The sequence below is a fragment of the Myripristis murdjan genome, chromosome 2 (genome assembly GCF_902150065.1).
Source record: "Myripristis murdjan chromosome 2, fMyrMur1.1, whole genome shotgun sequence".
Taxonomy (NCBI): Eukaryota; Metazoa; Chordata; class Actinopteri; order Holocentriformes; family Holocentridae; genus Myripristis; species Myripristis murdjan.
In genome coordinates, this window is record NC_043981.1 from 10731555 (window position 1) to 10749876 (window position 18322).

At 43.0% G+C, this 18322-nt stretch overlaps 1 protein-coding gene across 1 annotated transcript in view; it reads left to right on the forward strand.

Annotated features, from left to right (window-relative positions):
- Positions 1 to 3560: 3560 nt before the first annotated feature.
- Positions 3561 to 18322, forward strand: part of LOC115373509 (xin actin-binding repeat-containing protein 2-like) — a 48449-nt gene continuing 33687 nt past the window's right edge. The window contains exon 1 of the mRNA XM_030071950.1: positions 3561 to 3844. Within this exon, the coding sequence (XP_029927810.1) occupies positions 3632 to 3844 (213 nt within the window). The 5' untranslated portion in view covers positions 3561 to 3631. The remainder of the gene's footprint in view (positions 3845 to 18322) is intronic.

An 18322-nucleotide genomic window follows, 5' to 3' on the forward strand; every position in this document is an offset into this window, starting at 1 on the left:
CATGCAATGCATTTTCAAAGCTGCTATGAAGTCACTGTGTGGGGCAGACAGTTACTACTCGACATCACTATCCTCTGACCCTGTCAGGTGGCTTGTTGTGTTGTAATGAAGGCGAGGCTGGAAGTAAAACCTCAGTAACTGGAGCAGTGCAGAGCCGACATCTGATCCCTGCTGACTGCCGTCACCGTCCCCGTGCCTAGAAAGTTAGGAGGCTGCCTTGTGCTCTATAGGCTCCAATTCTGAGCGCATAATTACCCCTTGTTTATACTTAAGGTTGTTTGTCTTGTGGTGATCCTGTGGTAAAGTGTTATTTACTTAGAAAAGCTGTGGCTGTTAGATTCTGCTCATTGAGGTTTAACTCAAACTCTGAGATTATTTCTGCCTCCTGGACACTTCGGCCTGAGGAATGTTTGTGTAGATAAAATTCACATCAGCCCCACGATGCTATATCACCAAAAAACATACCATTTAAACTCATATTTTTTTTTTTTTTTTTTTGCATACAGTAAAATCAAGACCATTCTCTACTTCTAAACTGTTTAATAACCCACCCTTTGTTGATACTATTTGTGCCACATGCATATTAAAAAAAGAAAAGCACACACTCTTTTGCTTTGATTGAAATCCCTTTAAAAATTCTCATGATGTTAAAGTGGAACCAGTCATTTGTGTTTATTTGGTTTTTGATGATAAAATTATGGTCAGATTTACAAAACTATCGCTCATGACCTAAAGTGGGCAACTTCTTCCACATAACAAGATAATGACACATTTCCATGAGGCAGGCTCCCAAGGGCCTGAGGCTAAATATCTCATTTGGATCCCTGGCTGAATCTCGGAATGGCAGAATGGTATTGCATTTCACATAATATCAACAGAACAACAAGAATGAATAATGTCCAGCGAGCCGGGACAAGATTTTCCTGGCGAGGGTCTCGAACAGGTTTTTCTCGATGATATCTGTGACAGCGCCGTGAGATGGTGATTTATGTTTTCTGTATTTTCAGGCTCTTTCTTGGGAATCAGGAGGACCTTTGGCTCGGTGGATGCCATTAAGCTATGATAAGTGGGGGGGTGCTTAGTCAGACCTTATCAACATCTTTTAATGGCTTGCTTGGGAAATGCCATGTCCATGTGTGAGTGCATGTGCATTTCTGCATACTGTGTTTACGTGCATGCATGTGCAGATGTGATTTTGCATGCATAAGTGTTGGTGGGACAGTGTTTGTCATTTGCCCTTTATAAAAAAAAAAAAAGCGAGAAACTGGACTGAAACCAATCCAAGAGGCTGTAATTTCTTCTCACAGGGAGAGGTATTTCAAACTGGTCCTCTAGATAAAGCAGTCTGGGTTTGTGCTCAATCCTCGGCCAGCACTTGAGAGAAAGCACATCAGCTGAGCAACTGAGCCCAAACACAGAACCTGCTGTAGCTTTTTATTTAATACCAAAAAAAAAAAAGAAAGAAAGGAAAAAAAACAATATTTGTGCCCTTGTGGGTCTTTACCAGAATGTCCCAGTGAAGGCACTCCAGGGCAGAAACATTGTCTTTTAGTATTAAATAAAAGCAGCTCTGGTGTATTGTGTCAGGGCTAGTGTTGTGTTTGCTCTCTCGCTGAGTCCCACTCAGCCCTGCACATAAAACGGGATGTGTGTGTGTAACCACCAAGACACACACCACCACTCATCCTTGGAATCCTATCATCTCTCAATTTTGATTTTTTTTTTCCTTCCAGGTGCTGAAATGAGTCATTAATATCAGTATCATTATCATTAAGTGTTGGAGTTTATTGGTTGTTCATTTTATTTATTTAAATTCAACTGATTAATTTATTTATATAATTATTTTGGGGTGGGCATTGTATAACAATCCCTTTGTGTGTGTGTGTGTGAGTAGCTCCTGTAAGCTGAGTGGCCTCGGACACAGGATCCAGCTGAAAGTGACACACATACCTTAGACTCCCTCTGAATAATGCATCCGCCACTGGTATAAATGGAGTGATCCTGTGTCCTCCAAAGCACTATCAAATGCATATATCATGACCGTTCATTCATTAAGATTGGTTTATCCGGATTGCCTCTCACTCTCTCTCTCTCTTGCTCTCTTTCTCTCTCCCCCTCTCTGTTTATCTGTCTGTATTGACGTGTCTGTTGTGTCTCTGACTGGCCACTTCAGGCTTGTAACTCTCCTGTCATTGAAACTATCCAGTCCTGTAACTAACCCGTCAATCACGCTCAGTTCCCTTTGTTTTCCTCTCTCTCTCTGACTCTGCCTCGCATGACCCGGCTGTCTCGTTCTCCGCTCACCTCACTATAAAGGAAAATAATTTAGCATAATCAAGCACAGTGTGAGTCAATCTACTGCCTCACGGATGCGGAGAGAGCTGTAAATGTGCCACAGTGTGAGAACCACAGTTAAAACACGACAGGAGAAAAAAGGAGCAGCTGAAATGTGCGTCACAGAGGAAGCTGACATAGCTAATGTGTTAATTCCCCCTTCCTTTGACAGTACCAAGTGCAGGAAAACACTCCCTGGGAAGTGTTGGCGCGGCTGGTGAAATGAATGAACAATAAAAAAGAGCCATCACAATGGAGACCAGGGCAGCGGGGTTAATTGTTGTGGGCCTTCCATGATTTGTTCAGGCATAATGGCCTTTCCTACCAGGCCCAGACTGAGACTGAGGGACTGGGAGGGCGGAGGAAGGTGTGAAGAGGGAGGATGGGAGAGGCAGGCAGCTGTCAAATCAGTGCCTGTTCCCTGCAAGCCCACAGAGGTTGTCATGAGGGATTGGTGGCTCCAAAAGTGAGGCAAACGGGATTATTGCCAGTTTTTGAAACTATCGATGCAAACTCACTTTTTCCTCACTGACCCTTCTCTTTTTCCCCTTTCTTTCACTCTCTCCACATTATTCTTTTGCAAAAACAATCTGCCTCTGAACATGTGATTTTTCACTACTTTATTTTAAGTAGTTTTCTGGGAACAAGCATAAATATGTTGAAGCAGGGCAGAATTTGGCAGATCAGCCCACTAGGATCAACAAAATGAAGAAACATGATAATTAAGATTGGAAACAAGTGCGATCTCTCATCTCTCTGGCAGTTTTTTTTTCACTGTTTGAAGAAAAACAAGGTTTTTAAAACTGGAAAAGACGTGTTAAGATGGAAATTGTTCACAGCATAGCTCCAACTCTACTTTTTTTTTATTTATTTTTGTTCCTCTGTTTATCACTCCCAGGAAAAACCCACATGTAGCTGTCATGACTTTGGCCTGCCTTAACAAATCGCATCTCAATTTGCTTCACTGAGTCCACATGTGGGTTTGTGTGTGTATGAGTAATTAGAGGGCAGGGGAAAAACTTCTCCCTGTGAACTTTTCTTCTCTCCTCCTCCTCCTCTTCTTTCCCAGTCCTCCAGTTGAGGCCAGCGAATCTGCCTGCCTGCACTGTCTGCAGAGAGGAGAGAAGAACCCCATCAAGTCCTACATCGTCACCTCTGGATCTTTACCTCCACTCCTTCACCCTCTAGCTTCCTCTCTCCCCCTTTTTTCTTTCACCCCCCGTTCACCTCACACAATACGCTTCCCCTCTGAGCACCCGCTTTAAGGAAAAGGGGGGGAGATACAGTTTCTACAACAATGGAAATTCAATCAGGAAATGGAGAAGAGGCGGTGAGCGCTGTGTCGGCGACCTCAGGCTCTGTTTCCTGCCGTCCCTCTGGCCCGCAGGTAGAGGCATCAGACGATCCTGTGTTCAGAGAGGACCTGCAGGCGACTAAGAGGATTGAGAGGTTTGACATCCCACTGGATAGCCTGAAGAGGATGTTTGAGAACCCGGCAGGGGCAAACACAGTAAGTACTACCACTGGTTTGTTTGGTATGCTCTCCGTTTGGCACAGAGTAGTTCAGCCTCCTTCTCGGGCTTAACGGGAAATTGAAGAAGTGATATGATCATGCACTGAATATGTGAGGTAGAAATGGCTGTGTATGCGGCAGCCTGCATTGTAATATGTTCCATAGCCTCTGCAGTGTCTCTTGGACAACTTCATAAAGCTTCAAAGAGCTGAAAAGCTGTTTGAGGTGGTGACATGAGGTCACGCCGCTGGCAAAACAGATCTGCATCTGGTTTCTGGGCAGGGAGACTTTACAGTATGATAACTTGACTAGCTGGTGTTTTGTAGTCTCAAATTTCCTACGCAATAACTCTGTAGATGGGAATTCAGCGGTTTTTCTAGGATACAATGGTAAAGACTGAAAACGACGCAGAAGACCCTGAAAAAATATTTACAGCATTTCTGCAGAGGCTGGCGAGACGGAGATGTTCAGAAGTATGATTCAGTGGTTGGCAAAGGGGTTTTCCATCACTTTGTTGACTCTGGTGAAAAGTGCTTACACATCCCCTTTTCGCAGAGGAGGAGGGTGGCCGACTTTCCCTTTTTGGTTTTCCATTTCATTGGAGTTGGCTGCTCTGGGAGGAAAATTTAAGTCTGTTGGAAGTAAAGTGGGTCATTATGCGAAAACCTCCCATTTACCAAAACGTCTGATGATGAGAAAGAAAAGGCCCGCTTGACCTACTTCTGCTCTTATTAGTTTTAATGCTGTCGTGACATCAGCTATAGCCGCTCCAAGTCTTCCAAAGCTGATGGGCTCAATGGTGAATGTAATGTAAATCTCTCTCTCTCTTCACAGTGTCCAAACTATAAAAGTGTAAAGTTAATAAATCCACATGAGCCGTCATTAATGCAATGCTTTACTGGTCCCTGTGGGGAAGTTCTCTTTTCTCTTAATTATTTGCTGCCACTTGGAGGTCAGACAGCAGAACATGATGTCAGCTTCCCTTCAGCTGGTTGGGATTTAGGGTTTTGCTCAAGGACACTTCAGCCGGCTGGATGCTTGCCAACATGGATCTTACCATTGAAAGTCTCTCGACTCACTGTGCCACCGTGCTGCCCCAAGTGGAAGGGGTGTGATTTCTACAACAGTCAGGAGGTACATGTCCCACCCCCTTTGGAAAGTTGCTATTCCCCCCTAAGAAGCATCTAGTTAATGTGAGTGTAAGAAAAAGTCTAATTTTGACATTTATCGACATCACACATCTATCATATTTGAGATGGCTGATTGTTCTGCGTTGACTCATTTGAGATTGTGCAAAAATTTACTAGTTACACCCCTGCTCATTAGCGTAATGCATTCTCATGCAACACTCTTTGAGCTTAATGTATACAGTGTGATTCTCAGTGAACCGGAGACTGCTAACTGAAGCATTATGGGGAATGTAGTCCCAGCGTATGCAAAGGCCGGCTAGTGGCACATGCTGACCGGCTGCAACTGCGCTGTGCCATGTGGATGGTGATATTCGAAACCCTGTTATTTAAGACCTATTTTTGGGGGGGAGCTTTATGGTTAAGCAGGATTTTAAAAATAACCCGGTAATTGGCATGTTGGCTGTGGCCCAGAGCAGCGCAGGGCTTCTCTGCGAGGCTCTGCAGTAGCTCCGGTCTGCTTCTCTCAGATGGCAGAGCAGAGAACGGGAGAGACAGAGGGAGAGAGAGAGTGTAGACGTGGACTGTTGGAACTGGATCAGATCTGGATCCTGAGTCAGACACTTCTCTGAGTAGTTTTTGAAGCCACTGCAGCGTCCTCCTCCATGGACTCTTGTGTTCTTTAGATTCATTCCAAGACTTTAAGATTTAGTAACGTGATTGTCACATTAGATGAAGCTGGTTGGAATTTGTCGCGGGATGAAAAATGAGTATGATCATACATCATACATTTTTTGTTGACTTTTTTTGTATGTGAGCGGACTTGGTGTTTGCAAAGTAAACACGCAATGCAGAGAGACGCATTTTCCAGATTACAGTGGTTGATGAGCCACAGCACTGAAACGACACAGGCAAAGAAAAACATCTTCCCTCACTTCTCCATCCAGTCAGACGGGATGAGAACATCATCTGGCATTCAGAGCCTTGAGAAAACAAGACTGATTTAGACTACATGTCGACAAGGCTAATTTATTTGGACTAGAGACTATGACCCATAACCGTCTGAGGAGATAAGAGCTCAGCTTTGAGTTTATTGCGGCTGTTGAGCATTCCAGAGAGTTAGATTGGAACAAAAATGTTGGCAACACTTTTTTTTTTTTTTTTTTAAATCAAGCACTAATGCTTTTCTATAGGTTGTGCACATGAATTGGGCTATTGTAAAATGTAATATTTTGCAGACAGGACAAAAATAGGGGCAATGAGGTATGTGTAAATCTCTGAAGTACTTAATTTAAATGGTAACTCAACAAGAGGAGGTTCTCAGAAATAGCCAACAAAAATCATTAGATGCACACATGTTATTAAAGTGCTTACGAAGTGCAGTTAATCCACTAATGATGCAGCAAGGCTTGATTTGTGTGGTATCAAGTAAATAATACTTACCATTTTACAGTCTGTTGGGCCCAAAATATGTAAAATTTGCATAGCATCATGAGCAAAAATGCAAAAGAAGTTTAGATTTCATCGAGCAACAATCTAAAAATACATGGCTTGAATGGAAATGCACAAGCAGGAGTGTGTGGGTTTTTTCCCATTGTATTTCTCTCTCGCTGCTTACTGTACCAGTGAATGTGCATCTAGAGTGTATATTTGATTTTGAGTGTAGGCCTGAGGGCGACCCCAAGGTCAGCTGCTAGTTTCCTCATCACAGCATGAATGATGTTATGCACTCTGCTAACAGCATCCTGTTAGGAAACAGATACTTTGTGGAATCAGGTACTTTCATCTTTTTTTCACATTTTTAATCTTGACAACAGCTTTTCCACTTTTCCATTTTCCCATTCATTTCATGTTTTGCATTTGCTAAAGTGGCCTTGTTACTCACAAATCGAGTCACCATTGTCTTTTTTTTTTTTTTTTTTTTTTTGAGCCAAGGTGACCCATGAGGGGAAAAAAATCAAAAATTATTTACTTTCATTGTAAATAACCGATGCACAGCCAGGCGTATCTTTCACAGTATGTCATAACTTGGCATTGCAACACATATTTTGGCGCTGTATCCTAAGCTGTGGAGTGCTCCCAGTCTGTTCCTATATTTTCTTTGAGTTGCTTAAAAAAAAAAAAAAAACGCCTGTAGTCAGTGTTAATGGAGCATATGGGCAGTGTTCCCAGAATCCCAGAGAGAGGAGAAGACTAGAGCTTTGCAGCTGGCTGGTTATAAAACATGACCTTGTCTCTAACTCATCAGAAAGGCTGAGTTTAATATTTGATGATGCACCGTATTTTTCTCTGTGTGACCCATTTCATTATTTAAACAATGCCATGTCATTGAAGAGTCAGTCATAACAATGAGTGATGGATTCCCGGGTGGTCGCTCAGCTGTGGCCAAATCCTCCGAGGAGAGAGGACAGTCCTCTTTTCCAATGACCCCAGATGCCAAGTGATACAACAGTTTGTCTTGAGTGCAGGGAGCATATTTTTCCGCTTGTGTAGCGCTATAAGCAGGCAAATCCTCCTGGGACACAAGCTTGTGTTTACAACATCTGTCTGACCTTCTGGTCATGAGTGCAGGCAGAGATACACACATTCAGACATGAAAACACACACTCACACTCCTGCAACCCACATGAATGTGCACATGCATCACCTATAAATGAGGAGATATCGCACCACATCTCCATCCTTACGTGTCATTAAGTCTCATCTTCAGTGTATAAAATCTTGTTAATCCCATTTGTTAATCTTGATAATCCCATTTGGCTTCCATGGAGGTTCACTTGCTTTAGGAATTTCTTGAACCAAGTGTCATTTTCTTGATTTTAGTGGGCTGATTTGTCTTATTCTGCCATGTTTCAACATGTTTACATTTGGTCCAAGGAAAAAAAAAAGTCCTGAAACAAGTGAGACGGCATTGAAAACAAAGGGGATTATCTCATCCCACTGGGAGATTTTAGATGTTTTCACTTGCTTGAAGAAAAATGGGGCAAATGTTCTTTTCCTTAGTGTGGCGATGGAAGATTTATTTGACTTACATTCATTCTCTGCAGCCTCTCCTTAATGTTAAATCGGCAAAATGGACACTCAGAATGAGACAAATTCTGTTGCCATGCTAGGAAAAAAAATGCACGGGGGTGGGGAATCCAATGTCACATCCAATCAGGGGCCCTGGAACTCCTAACAGCACCCCTGCACAAGCACACACAAAGTAGATTGTACATCAACAATGTCAAACAAACTATTAAGCTAAAGTACATTTGCACTTTAAAAAGCCGTCTGCCCTTATTCTGTACTTGTGCATCAAGTTTTTCAAGCATAAATTAGTAGTTACATAACTTAAATGTTTGTAATGCACATGCCCTTGCCTGACACTTGTTCATGGTGCGATGGCCCTTGTCGGCCAGTGGATGGCAGTGTAGCATCTGTGAGACCGCGCCAGTGGTGTCAACATGTGTATCTTTTTAGAAGGAGATGTGCATGAGAAAGGGGGGTATAATAAGTCTGTGTATTCAAAAGACAAATACTAATCACCTTGTGTAAATTGGCCAAGTGAAGAATTTTCATACCAGAAGGTGTCATACAATGACTTTAACTTATGTCTGAGGCTGTCAGATTATCAGGATTTGCATAAGTGGAGGAATCTCATTAATTCTGATGTGCTTGGCAAATTCAACAAAACACACAAGTATTTTAAAAGGATTTTACACTCGAGGATAAAGTGAGTCACCCCGGGGTGACAGGTTAGAGCAGGGAGGCCGGGGATTCCACCCTGCTGAGTCAGCGAGCACCCGCCCCGCTGGAGTGTCCTTGAGCAGCGCACCGAATCCCTACATTCTCTGCAGCTGACACCGCGCCGTGACCTTCCTGCGGAGGCGGGCGAGTGAAAGGAGAATTTTATTACAGGCCTGAGTGAAGTATCATGTTATTATTGATGTGACACCTTGCCGGCTTGTTCAACACCAAACATTTATGAGTGTTTGTTACTGGAGGTTGGGCCATATTTCATCCTCGGAGCTCACATGCTTTTCCTTTCTTTCGTTTTGTGTGTATGTCTGCATCAAAGGGAATGAGTAAGAGCGGGATGGAGAGAGAGAGAGGGAGAGAGTCTGACAACATGATGTGCCTGTCGTTCAGGCAGTGGCATTGGAGGCCTGACATGCATTTCATACTAGCTGAAACACTGGATGGTTCATTTCTATAGCGTTTATAGGTCTTCATTTCTCCAGCCTTTTTTTTATGTGAGAGACAGTGAGATTTGTCATTCTTGTCATCCTGCCAGGTTGAAGAATCTCACTTTCGAGTGTCAAATGACATGCTGAGGGATGGCAGAATGAGACAGCCTTTTGGCTAATCGCAGACCATTTCGCCCAAAATAAATCAATATGCGCCGCCGTTCCTAAATGCACTTAATGAAATGTTAAATAAACTAAAAGCCACAACATCTCCCGGAGAAATTGATCCAGACTTGATGAGGACACTTGCGTCCTCATTGAGCTCGTAAAAATTCCATTAACTTTTACCAGGCATCGCTTTCGTCTCAGTTGCACAGATTCAAATCTTTTAATGGAGCTGGCACCGAGGCTGTGTGTGACGCATTGCTGGTTTGCTGTGCGACGATGACTTGTTGCCTATTGCCTTGGCTCTGAGAATAGTAACACTGTTACGTGGCCTGCCAAACACAGCTCTGTAACTCCCCAGTATGTTTAACCCGTTCAAATCACTCATTTTCCAACATGGCATTTGTTTTGATAATGGGTTTACAGAAAGAAAACATGAGTCAACCCTATAAAGGTGCCTGTACAACCTTTTCATTCAAGAGATATTGTGATATGATGCGCATATTCACTCCAGTGTATGATAATCCATCTCCAAAGCTGGGTGATAAATGCATATCTCCAGGCCTTTTTTCCCAACCACATCTCTGCGCGACTCGTGTTGCCGTTTCTCAAATACAGTTCAACACCCCGCACACCCCGCGAGAGTCTGTGTTTTAAATGATTAGCCAAAAACCTCAAGGCTTACTCTTTAAATCATTTATGCAGATATGAGGCTGGCACTGTGTCAGTCTCAGGGCGGCACCATGCCATCTATCATCTCCGCTGCTGCCAAAGTAAAAAAAAAAGAAAAGAAAAAAAGAGGAAGTGATGTTGGTTTTATTATAAGGTTCACAATGCAAATGTATTGGCTTTATGTCGTCTGCTCATAAACCCAAGCTCAATCATTAAACTTTATAGCGAGATGAGAGATAAAGAGAGCACACAGACACAGGAGACAATGACGGTCAGATTAATATAAAAGCCAGCTCACTGAGGCGAGCTGACGTGGAGTTTGCTCACTTGCATCTACTTCTATTACACACTCCCACATTTATAGACTTAATCCCCAGAATACCGAATAGGCATGCAGTGTGTCACCGGATGTCAGCTCCGCGGCTCAGTTTATATTGGGAACATTTCAAGAGCCTGAAAACAGAGCTGGATTCGAAGCCAGTTTAGAGCCGTCATGTATAAATAGTGGTGCCTGGTGTTGTTGGCAGCGCTCGCTGAACATTACAGGAGCAAGACGCCTGATGAAAGAGACTGAAATATGATTTACATTCAATAAGCACTGGGCCAGATGGGGAGACAGAGGAGCGAGAGGGTGGATGGGAGGGGGAGGCAGGGGGATGGAAGATGGAGATGGTGGAGGAGAGAGAGAGAGGTTCAGAGTGAATCAGCACGGGAGATTGAGCGAGAATCAAATTGAATGAGGACTGAGGAGAGAGTTCATATTTTATGATGACAAGCAGGTCATAGTGCCTGATTAACAAATCATATTCATGTTTCAATAACGATAGGCTTCATCAGTCTCCACTTCAGGGCAGCACAATCTCTGACACTGATACCGTCTCCAGCTTTTCCCAAGTTTTACTCATTTCACACAAATTTCCCTCTCCGGAGGCTGCCTGTCAGTTTTTAGCTCTGGTTAGGAGTATTTCTCTATATCCAGGAGGTGAATACAGAATGAAGAGCTCGGGTAGAGGCCACAAGGTGTGACGAGGACACTCTCAGCCGTGTTAATGCTCTGCTTATGTCCCGTTCGCTCCCTAGCAGTCGGTGGACGCGAGAGGATTTTTTTTTTTTTTTTTTGCAGCCAAGGTTTGAGAGTGGAATCGTTGGATGTCTGTCGGGCTTTAATTTCTCTCATCCTTCCCTCTTTTCTCCCAGATCTGGGTCAAATCATATTTGCAAATTAATCTGGTTGGGGAAAGTGAACGAGTCATTACAGGCCGACCACTGCCAGCGAGGGACTCCTGAGCAGCGCAGTTAACCCTGAAGAAATAGCGAATGTGAGCGAAGGGGGTAAAAACAGGCTCAAACTGTGGCTATTAAGCAACAAGTTGTTGTCATGGCTGATAAAAAGGGAAGAAATTTAGAATAATAATGGGCACTATTATGTCTGGAAGGAGCCTATAAAAAGGACAGATGTGACCCCGGTGGATCGCTGTTGCAGTTAAATAGAAAAATAGTCATAGATGTCAGCGCTACAACACACTCGTCCTTGGATTTCGTGTCCAGTAGCGAGTTAGTCAAACTATGTGAAGTAAAAGTCATATTAAATATAGGATCTGGACATGCTCGGTGGCCAGCAGGACAAGACTGCGGCTGCACCGGGCAGCTCCCAGGTGGGACTGTGCAATGTGAAGCAGTCATGTGTGAGACATTTTCCCTGGACACATTTAAAGGACCAGACTTCAGTTTGACTTCTTGTCCACAGTTGTGATCTAATCCGTCTGTCACAAATATCAGATGCATAAGTGTGTGCTTTGGTATCTTAGAAGTCAAGCCTAACTTTCCCTTTCACTCCCATTTATGTTAAAAAAAAAAAAAAAATGAGAAAAACCTCTCTGAAAGTTGCTATGCATAGAAAATTCCATCTTGTGAATACCTTTCCAGTGCATACGCTCACTAATATGCCTCTTTAAATCCATTAAATTTGTGTTTGGTGGGAACTATTTTTTTAAGGGAGCGTGGCTTTCCTCTGCTTCGTGGTGACTGACAGCTCAGACAGTGGAACCAATTGGCTGAAGGTTGCATCGTAGAATAAGGAATCAACTAGAAACAAGAGGGAGCACTTGATATTCAGCTTGGCATACACCTAAACTAAGCTGCTCGCTCCAGCTGGACCTCATGTCTGGAGGCCTGAGCGCTCCAGAGTTAACAAGTAGAACCAAAAAACTTTCACAGCTTTGAATTTTTTAAATATGGAACTTTAGTTTACATTTTTAGGACAGAATGACTAAGAAAAAATCTTTCTTTCTCACCACTTTCTTTGTAAACCCATCATCATTAACTTCTCGTCCTTCCATAATGACAACTACACATTTTACTTTGTTCTTTCATTTAAATCACAAACATAATGTAGTTTCATCAAAATAAAGCTGAAAGAGATTATACAGTATAGCACACTTAGGCACTTTTCACAGCTTGCATCATTTCTTTCCATATGGCTTCACACTGTGCTAATGTATCATTATCTGTAATCGATACCCTCCTCATAATTGCATAATAAGATGTTAGAGGTTTCCTGTGTTGTAATTTAGGGGGATTCTTAGATTTCCAATTTTCCAGTGGAAGCTTTTTAAAAATGATAATATTCACCAACCCCATGTATGTCCTAATGCCGTCATATGACACATCCTAGTACATAGAGATGAATGAAATAAAGTGTATTAGTTTTAAGTAAGAAACAATATTTTTAGTGAGCATACAAGCTGGCCAACTATTTACAAGATAAACTTCTATCTGCATTGCCATTTTCAAGATTCACAGAGTGAGTTTTTCATATTTTTTTGAACATGAATGGGAGTGAGTTTGCCTTGACTCCCACGCTGTCGAAGCATATTCTCAGTGCACTTATGCAACCAATGTTTGCGACAGATATAATCAAGACTGTTGACAGGAGGTCAAAATAGGGCTGGTATGCTCCTTTAACTTTAGCTTTGTGTGTTTTGTTGTTAGTCTCTTCCCATATGTGCCAGTGTGAGGTTTGGTTGCCGCATAGAATAAAAGAGGAAATATCGGTGGTATACATATTACACTCCGAGGCTGTAAAATTCACCAAAAACTAAGAATGATTTCTAATTAATAGCCGACCTTGGTTTGTACCCCACTCAGTGGCAAAAAATAAAAATTCAGAAACCACTCTGTGTCAAGTCAACATGCAGCAAGAGGAGGATTTTGACAAGGCTGCACCACAATTACCGCCGAGGGGAAGCTCTGACTAAATATTGCATCATCTTCCCCACCCCAAAACACACACACACACACAAAAAAAAAAAAAACATTTTCATGAACATGGTAAGAGGAGAATACACATCTCCCTGAGCATTTCTGTGTCAAAACTGCGAAAGCTGTGACCGGGGCTTTAACATGTGATCCCTCTCCGGAGCCGGTTTTTGTTCTGCTGAGCTTTAGTATGAAACATCCCCATCTGCTGCAGTGAGAGTACAGTTCCTCTGTCTGTCTCTCCGCCTGTCTGGCTCTCCGCTCGTGTTGCCAGTCGGATGGTGTGCCTCTTCCTGGCTGTTTGGCCATTAGTTAATCCACTCTGTCCCAGCTGGCCTCGAGGAGAGAAAACCTCAAATCACTCTCTCTCCGCTGCACCCCAACCCGACTCAGCCCCCCGTCCATTTCGTTGATCCACCCGTTTCTGTCTCCCACGCACACTCGCTCTTTCACCCCTCCTCTCCTCCTTTTCCAGCCTTGCCTCCCTGATGCTCCTCTTTGAGTTTCCTCACACCACAGGCCGCTCTGTCTCTTCACCTCTCTCTCTCTCTCCCCCCCCGTTTTCCCTTTCTCTCTCTCTCTCTTCTCATTTCCATCAATTCACTTGGTCCTCCCTTCTTTCTCAGTACTTTCCATTCCACTTTTATCAGACTCTCTCTCCTCTCTACTTTGTTTTTTTCTACTTTCTCTTTGCATCACTTTTTTTTTCTGGCCTGTGGCTCATTTCTGTTGCTTTCTCTCTTTGTATTTTTTTTTCTCTCTCTCCGTCTCCCTCTCTATCTCTCTGGACCATGACTCTTTTGTGTCCGCGTTTGCCCAGGAGTACTTGAAATATTGATGTGGGCGGTTCTCGCCATGCCTCTGTTTAGTAATAATGAGGGCAGTCGATGGAGGATTGCGCGGCTGCAAAAATGTTTTCATACTTTTATTGGATTGCAAAAAAGCAAAGCTTATGGCACCCAGCTCAAAACAAACAACACTTGAGGAGAGGAGCATTTTTGCCAAAGCGTGGACAGGGAGAGGGAGTGAAAGAGAGGACAGCTTGAGAGCCTGGATGACCTTCAAAGGAAGAATGCAAACTGTTGTATAACGCCAACAAGGGGGACATGACAGAAAGAGAGGCAACCGATTAGCCGAGCAATCCAATTTTAGCCATTGCAAGACTTGTCCCAAACGCTTTGTAGATCTTTGAACTTTTTTAACACTAATCATGCTGTTGTGTGCAGTTTTCATGTGCAGCGCCTTATGTTTTTACCCCTTCTGAGAAATAGTTGCCATCAAAGCGCAAAAGAAGCGGTCTAACTTTCCAAAAGAATCATATATTGTTCAATCATTCAGCCTAAAATGCAGCAGGCCCAGCTGGTGTCATTATGCAAACAAAGGACCAGTAGTTCAATGTAGTTACATATGTGGAGCTTTATTTTTTTATGTTTATTTGCATTTATTTGCATTGCCCCCATCTTTATTGTGGTGTGTTATTCCTGGTTTGACCACACACAGCATGGTTGGACATATAGGTCAGTCTGTTCTACCTTCCGAGGAAACTCTGCCCCCATTCACCCCCCGTTCAGTATGAAAACCAACTTCCTCAGACCCAGATAATCCACCACAGTGAGCACAACGCTTTTTTCTGGTCCGAATTTATGTTTTATCGTTACTTCATTGTCCCGCGTTGAATGTTTTCATATCAGAGCACGCATTCCGTTATGCTCTGCTTACCAACAATCGCCCGACACCCACAGGAGGAAATGGAATTTTCCACCAGGAAATAATCCCTCAAAAACATGTTGTCTCCTAAATGTGTTTTTTTTTTTTTTTTTTTTTCAGGGTGTCTCTGTTATCCAGGACAGCAGCTCATTTCCAGGAAGCTTGTGTTTTAAAAATGATGTCAAATGACATCTAGTTGCACTATAATTGCATACGGCACACACTGCCAAATCATTTGGCAAAATAAAGTAAACATACATAGCAGCATACTTTAAATAACACTACTAAGATGCTTAAAAACTGTTGTGTAGTTTTGTGTGATGTATTTTGTCATTTTATTCTCATTGTGGGACAAAAGCTCTCAAACACTGGAAGAGCGTTGGCTCATCCTTTTGACTCGCAGGTCACCCTCGCTTCGAGAAACAACTGTCCCGAAGCTGGTCGCCTCCGTCAGCCTCTTGATTTGTTTATGTGTGTAGCTCCTCTTGAGTCATGTTTCAGTGTGTCCACTTCTTCCATGTTATGCCAGCAAATCAATAAGGCAGCTTTCACAGCAAGAGGCACCGTATCCAAGAGCTGTCAGATGGCACGCGTGTGTGTGCGTGGGTGAATGTGTGAATACAGTGAGTGTATCCGAGTGCATCTGCGCTCGTGGACTTCAATGTGTGTGTATCACTTTTCAAAAAGGGAATCCTGCCATTTAAAATGAAGTACCCGCACAGTGAGTGAGTGAGTGACTTATTTTCATGGCAAACCCCTTTAGTCACCCAATTGCTGCCAGGATTATTACTCCAGAGACAGACAGATAGAGAGGAGGAGGGAGAGGATAAAAGGGAAACAGAGAGGAATATGGAAAGGGTTGGAGGGAGGGAGGAAGAGCAGGGTGCTGCAAAAAAAAAAAAATGCCCATCTTGAAGACGAGTATTTAAAGAGTGCACTACTTTGAGGTGAAGGACTCCTCTCCTGCAGAAGCTCCCCATCTGATATTGAACCAAAAGTCCTTATCGATTTGAACCGTTACCTCTGTTGGCTCCAGCCACAGAAATCAGGGCAGCAGCCAAACCATTAGTGGCCGAGTCTAATGCTTGGGCTAATGGAGGGGCAGGAGAGAATGGGCAAGGTTGGCTACTTTAAAAATCCCAATCTTGGTTGTAAGAGTATCACTTGGAGAGGGGCAAGATTAGAAATAAACACCACAATCAGAATGTGGCTGCCCAAATCAGACTTCTAAACACTAAATATGAACAATCAAGAGTGAGAGGCAACCAGAGACGTGCGATATCATAGAATAATGAAAGAGTGCAGTCCAAGAGGTGTTTAATTTCAACCCACGGGGCTCAACCAGCACAGTGCAACTATGATTTTCTATCTAGCACTGCTATGACTGCTGATGAGGCCTACAGGCACATTTACAGCATGAAATGTGACTCAGGGTTTATTTATTTATTTATTTTTAAGCAATTTCTAGTATTGAGTCATAATGTTTTCTCTTCTCTGAAAAAAATCTCATCTGCAATGAGCTGAAATAATTCCACTCATTTCACCTGTTTGAGGCAATAGTGTATAAATAGTTGGCAAATGCTTTCTAACACACGGTGGTAAGCACATAATAGGTTGTTTTAAATAGTGAATTCCCAATTTTGGAGATCATGGCAAACATTTACTGTTTACAAATATGAATTTTCCTTATATTACATGATAGTATATTACACCTCTATACGTCTTGCACTCTTTATTTATATATTTATGTATTTATGTTACTGGTAATTGCATAGCTTTGTATATCTACCATCTTCATCTTCTTTTATTTTATTTTTTTATGTGGAGCATGGTAAGCTACAGTTTGCATGAGAGGTGCTTCTTCTATTTCTTTTCTTCTTCTTCTTCTTCTTCTTCTTCTTCTTCTTCTACTTCTTCTTCCTCTGAGTGGAGGGTTGAAGGTTGGGGTTACAATGAAGTGCAACTGATAATGTCATTTCATTCCAGAGGATTCTTGAAGCAAGCAGACTTGCAGAGTGAAATTATCTCACCCAACTGGCAGATTTCTTTCACTTGGAAAAATAGGATTTTTAAGGATTTAGCACCGGGCTGAATGACTTGTTAAGTCTGACATTTTTTAAAATGCGGAGGAGACGGAGGGAGAAAGGTAAAGGAGAGAGAGAGAGAGAGGGAGGACAGGTGAAGAACAGTTGAGGAAGAGAGAGACAGACAGCTCTCCCCAGAGACCCTCCACACACCGTGTCATTAAAGTCCTACTAGTTTGCAAGCGGCAGCACCAAGTAGTTAAGGGCCAACACTAGCACTGTGTCGACGGCTGACATGAAACAATTTGCATAAATGCAGAAGAGCCTGCACACGAGTGACGGTGAGCTCACGGCCCCATGCCAACCTCTCGGAAGAGCTTTTGCACCGCCGACGTCTCCCTCTAATAGGCACCAATCGACTAGATGGTGGCAGATGACAGTAGGGTGGGGCGGGCTGGGATGGGGTGTCGTGGTGTCACCTTCCCACTCGAGCACCATGTGTATTACCCTTTCTCGTTACCTTGGTTTTGCTGACACTGGCCCGTCCGGCCTCTTTGTATGCGTCTGTCACCGTTAATGTCACACATGAAATGCTCCCAGCACTGATTTCATTAGGGAGGCCTGTTTTAGGAGTGTGTTTTTTCTTATTATTATTATTCACAGGGATTATCTATTGCAACAGGCCGGCGCTGTTTAGACAGATTTCACCAAGCAGTGTCCCTTATTAACTCTGTCAGTCTGTTAGAGATAGGAAGAGATCCCCCTCCCCCCGTCGCCTGGAGCCGAGGGCTCAGTGGCAGCCCGAGCCAGAAGGACCATATGGTTGAGAGAAGGAGCTAGATCACACTTACTCACTGTTACATGAGACAATGTGTGCTGTGCTACTGCTGTACATCGGCTGACTCTATTGCATAGAACAAATTGCTGCTGTCCTCCCTTTTCTGATCGGCCGAGTCAAAGTGAATGCAAAGTTGTAACCACAAAATAGTCTGAATATTACAAGATGCAATGAAACAGTATTTTGAAAGCCTCTTGCTTCTTTGATTTAATGTATTTCCTGTTGAAGGAGGTCCCTGGGGCGGGGCTTAAAACATCTCTCAAAAGTGTTAGCCAATGAGTGATCAGTTTGGAAGAGAAAGGCAGTTTTATTTCATGTGAGGCTGATTGTTCAACAATGTCACCACTGAAGATACACTTAAATAGGGCCAAAATAACCAACAAGTTGAGTCATTTTTCATTTTCTTGCAGCTATGATGTCGTGATGGTGTTCAAGGATCATAGTGCATGGTGCAAGAGTGATATTTAACAGTTGCTGGATTGGCCTTTTAGTGGCAAAAACAAGCAACTTTTAGT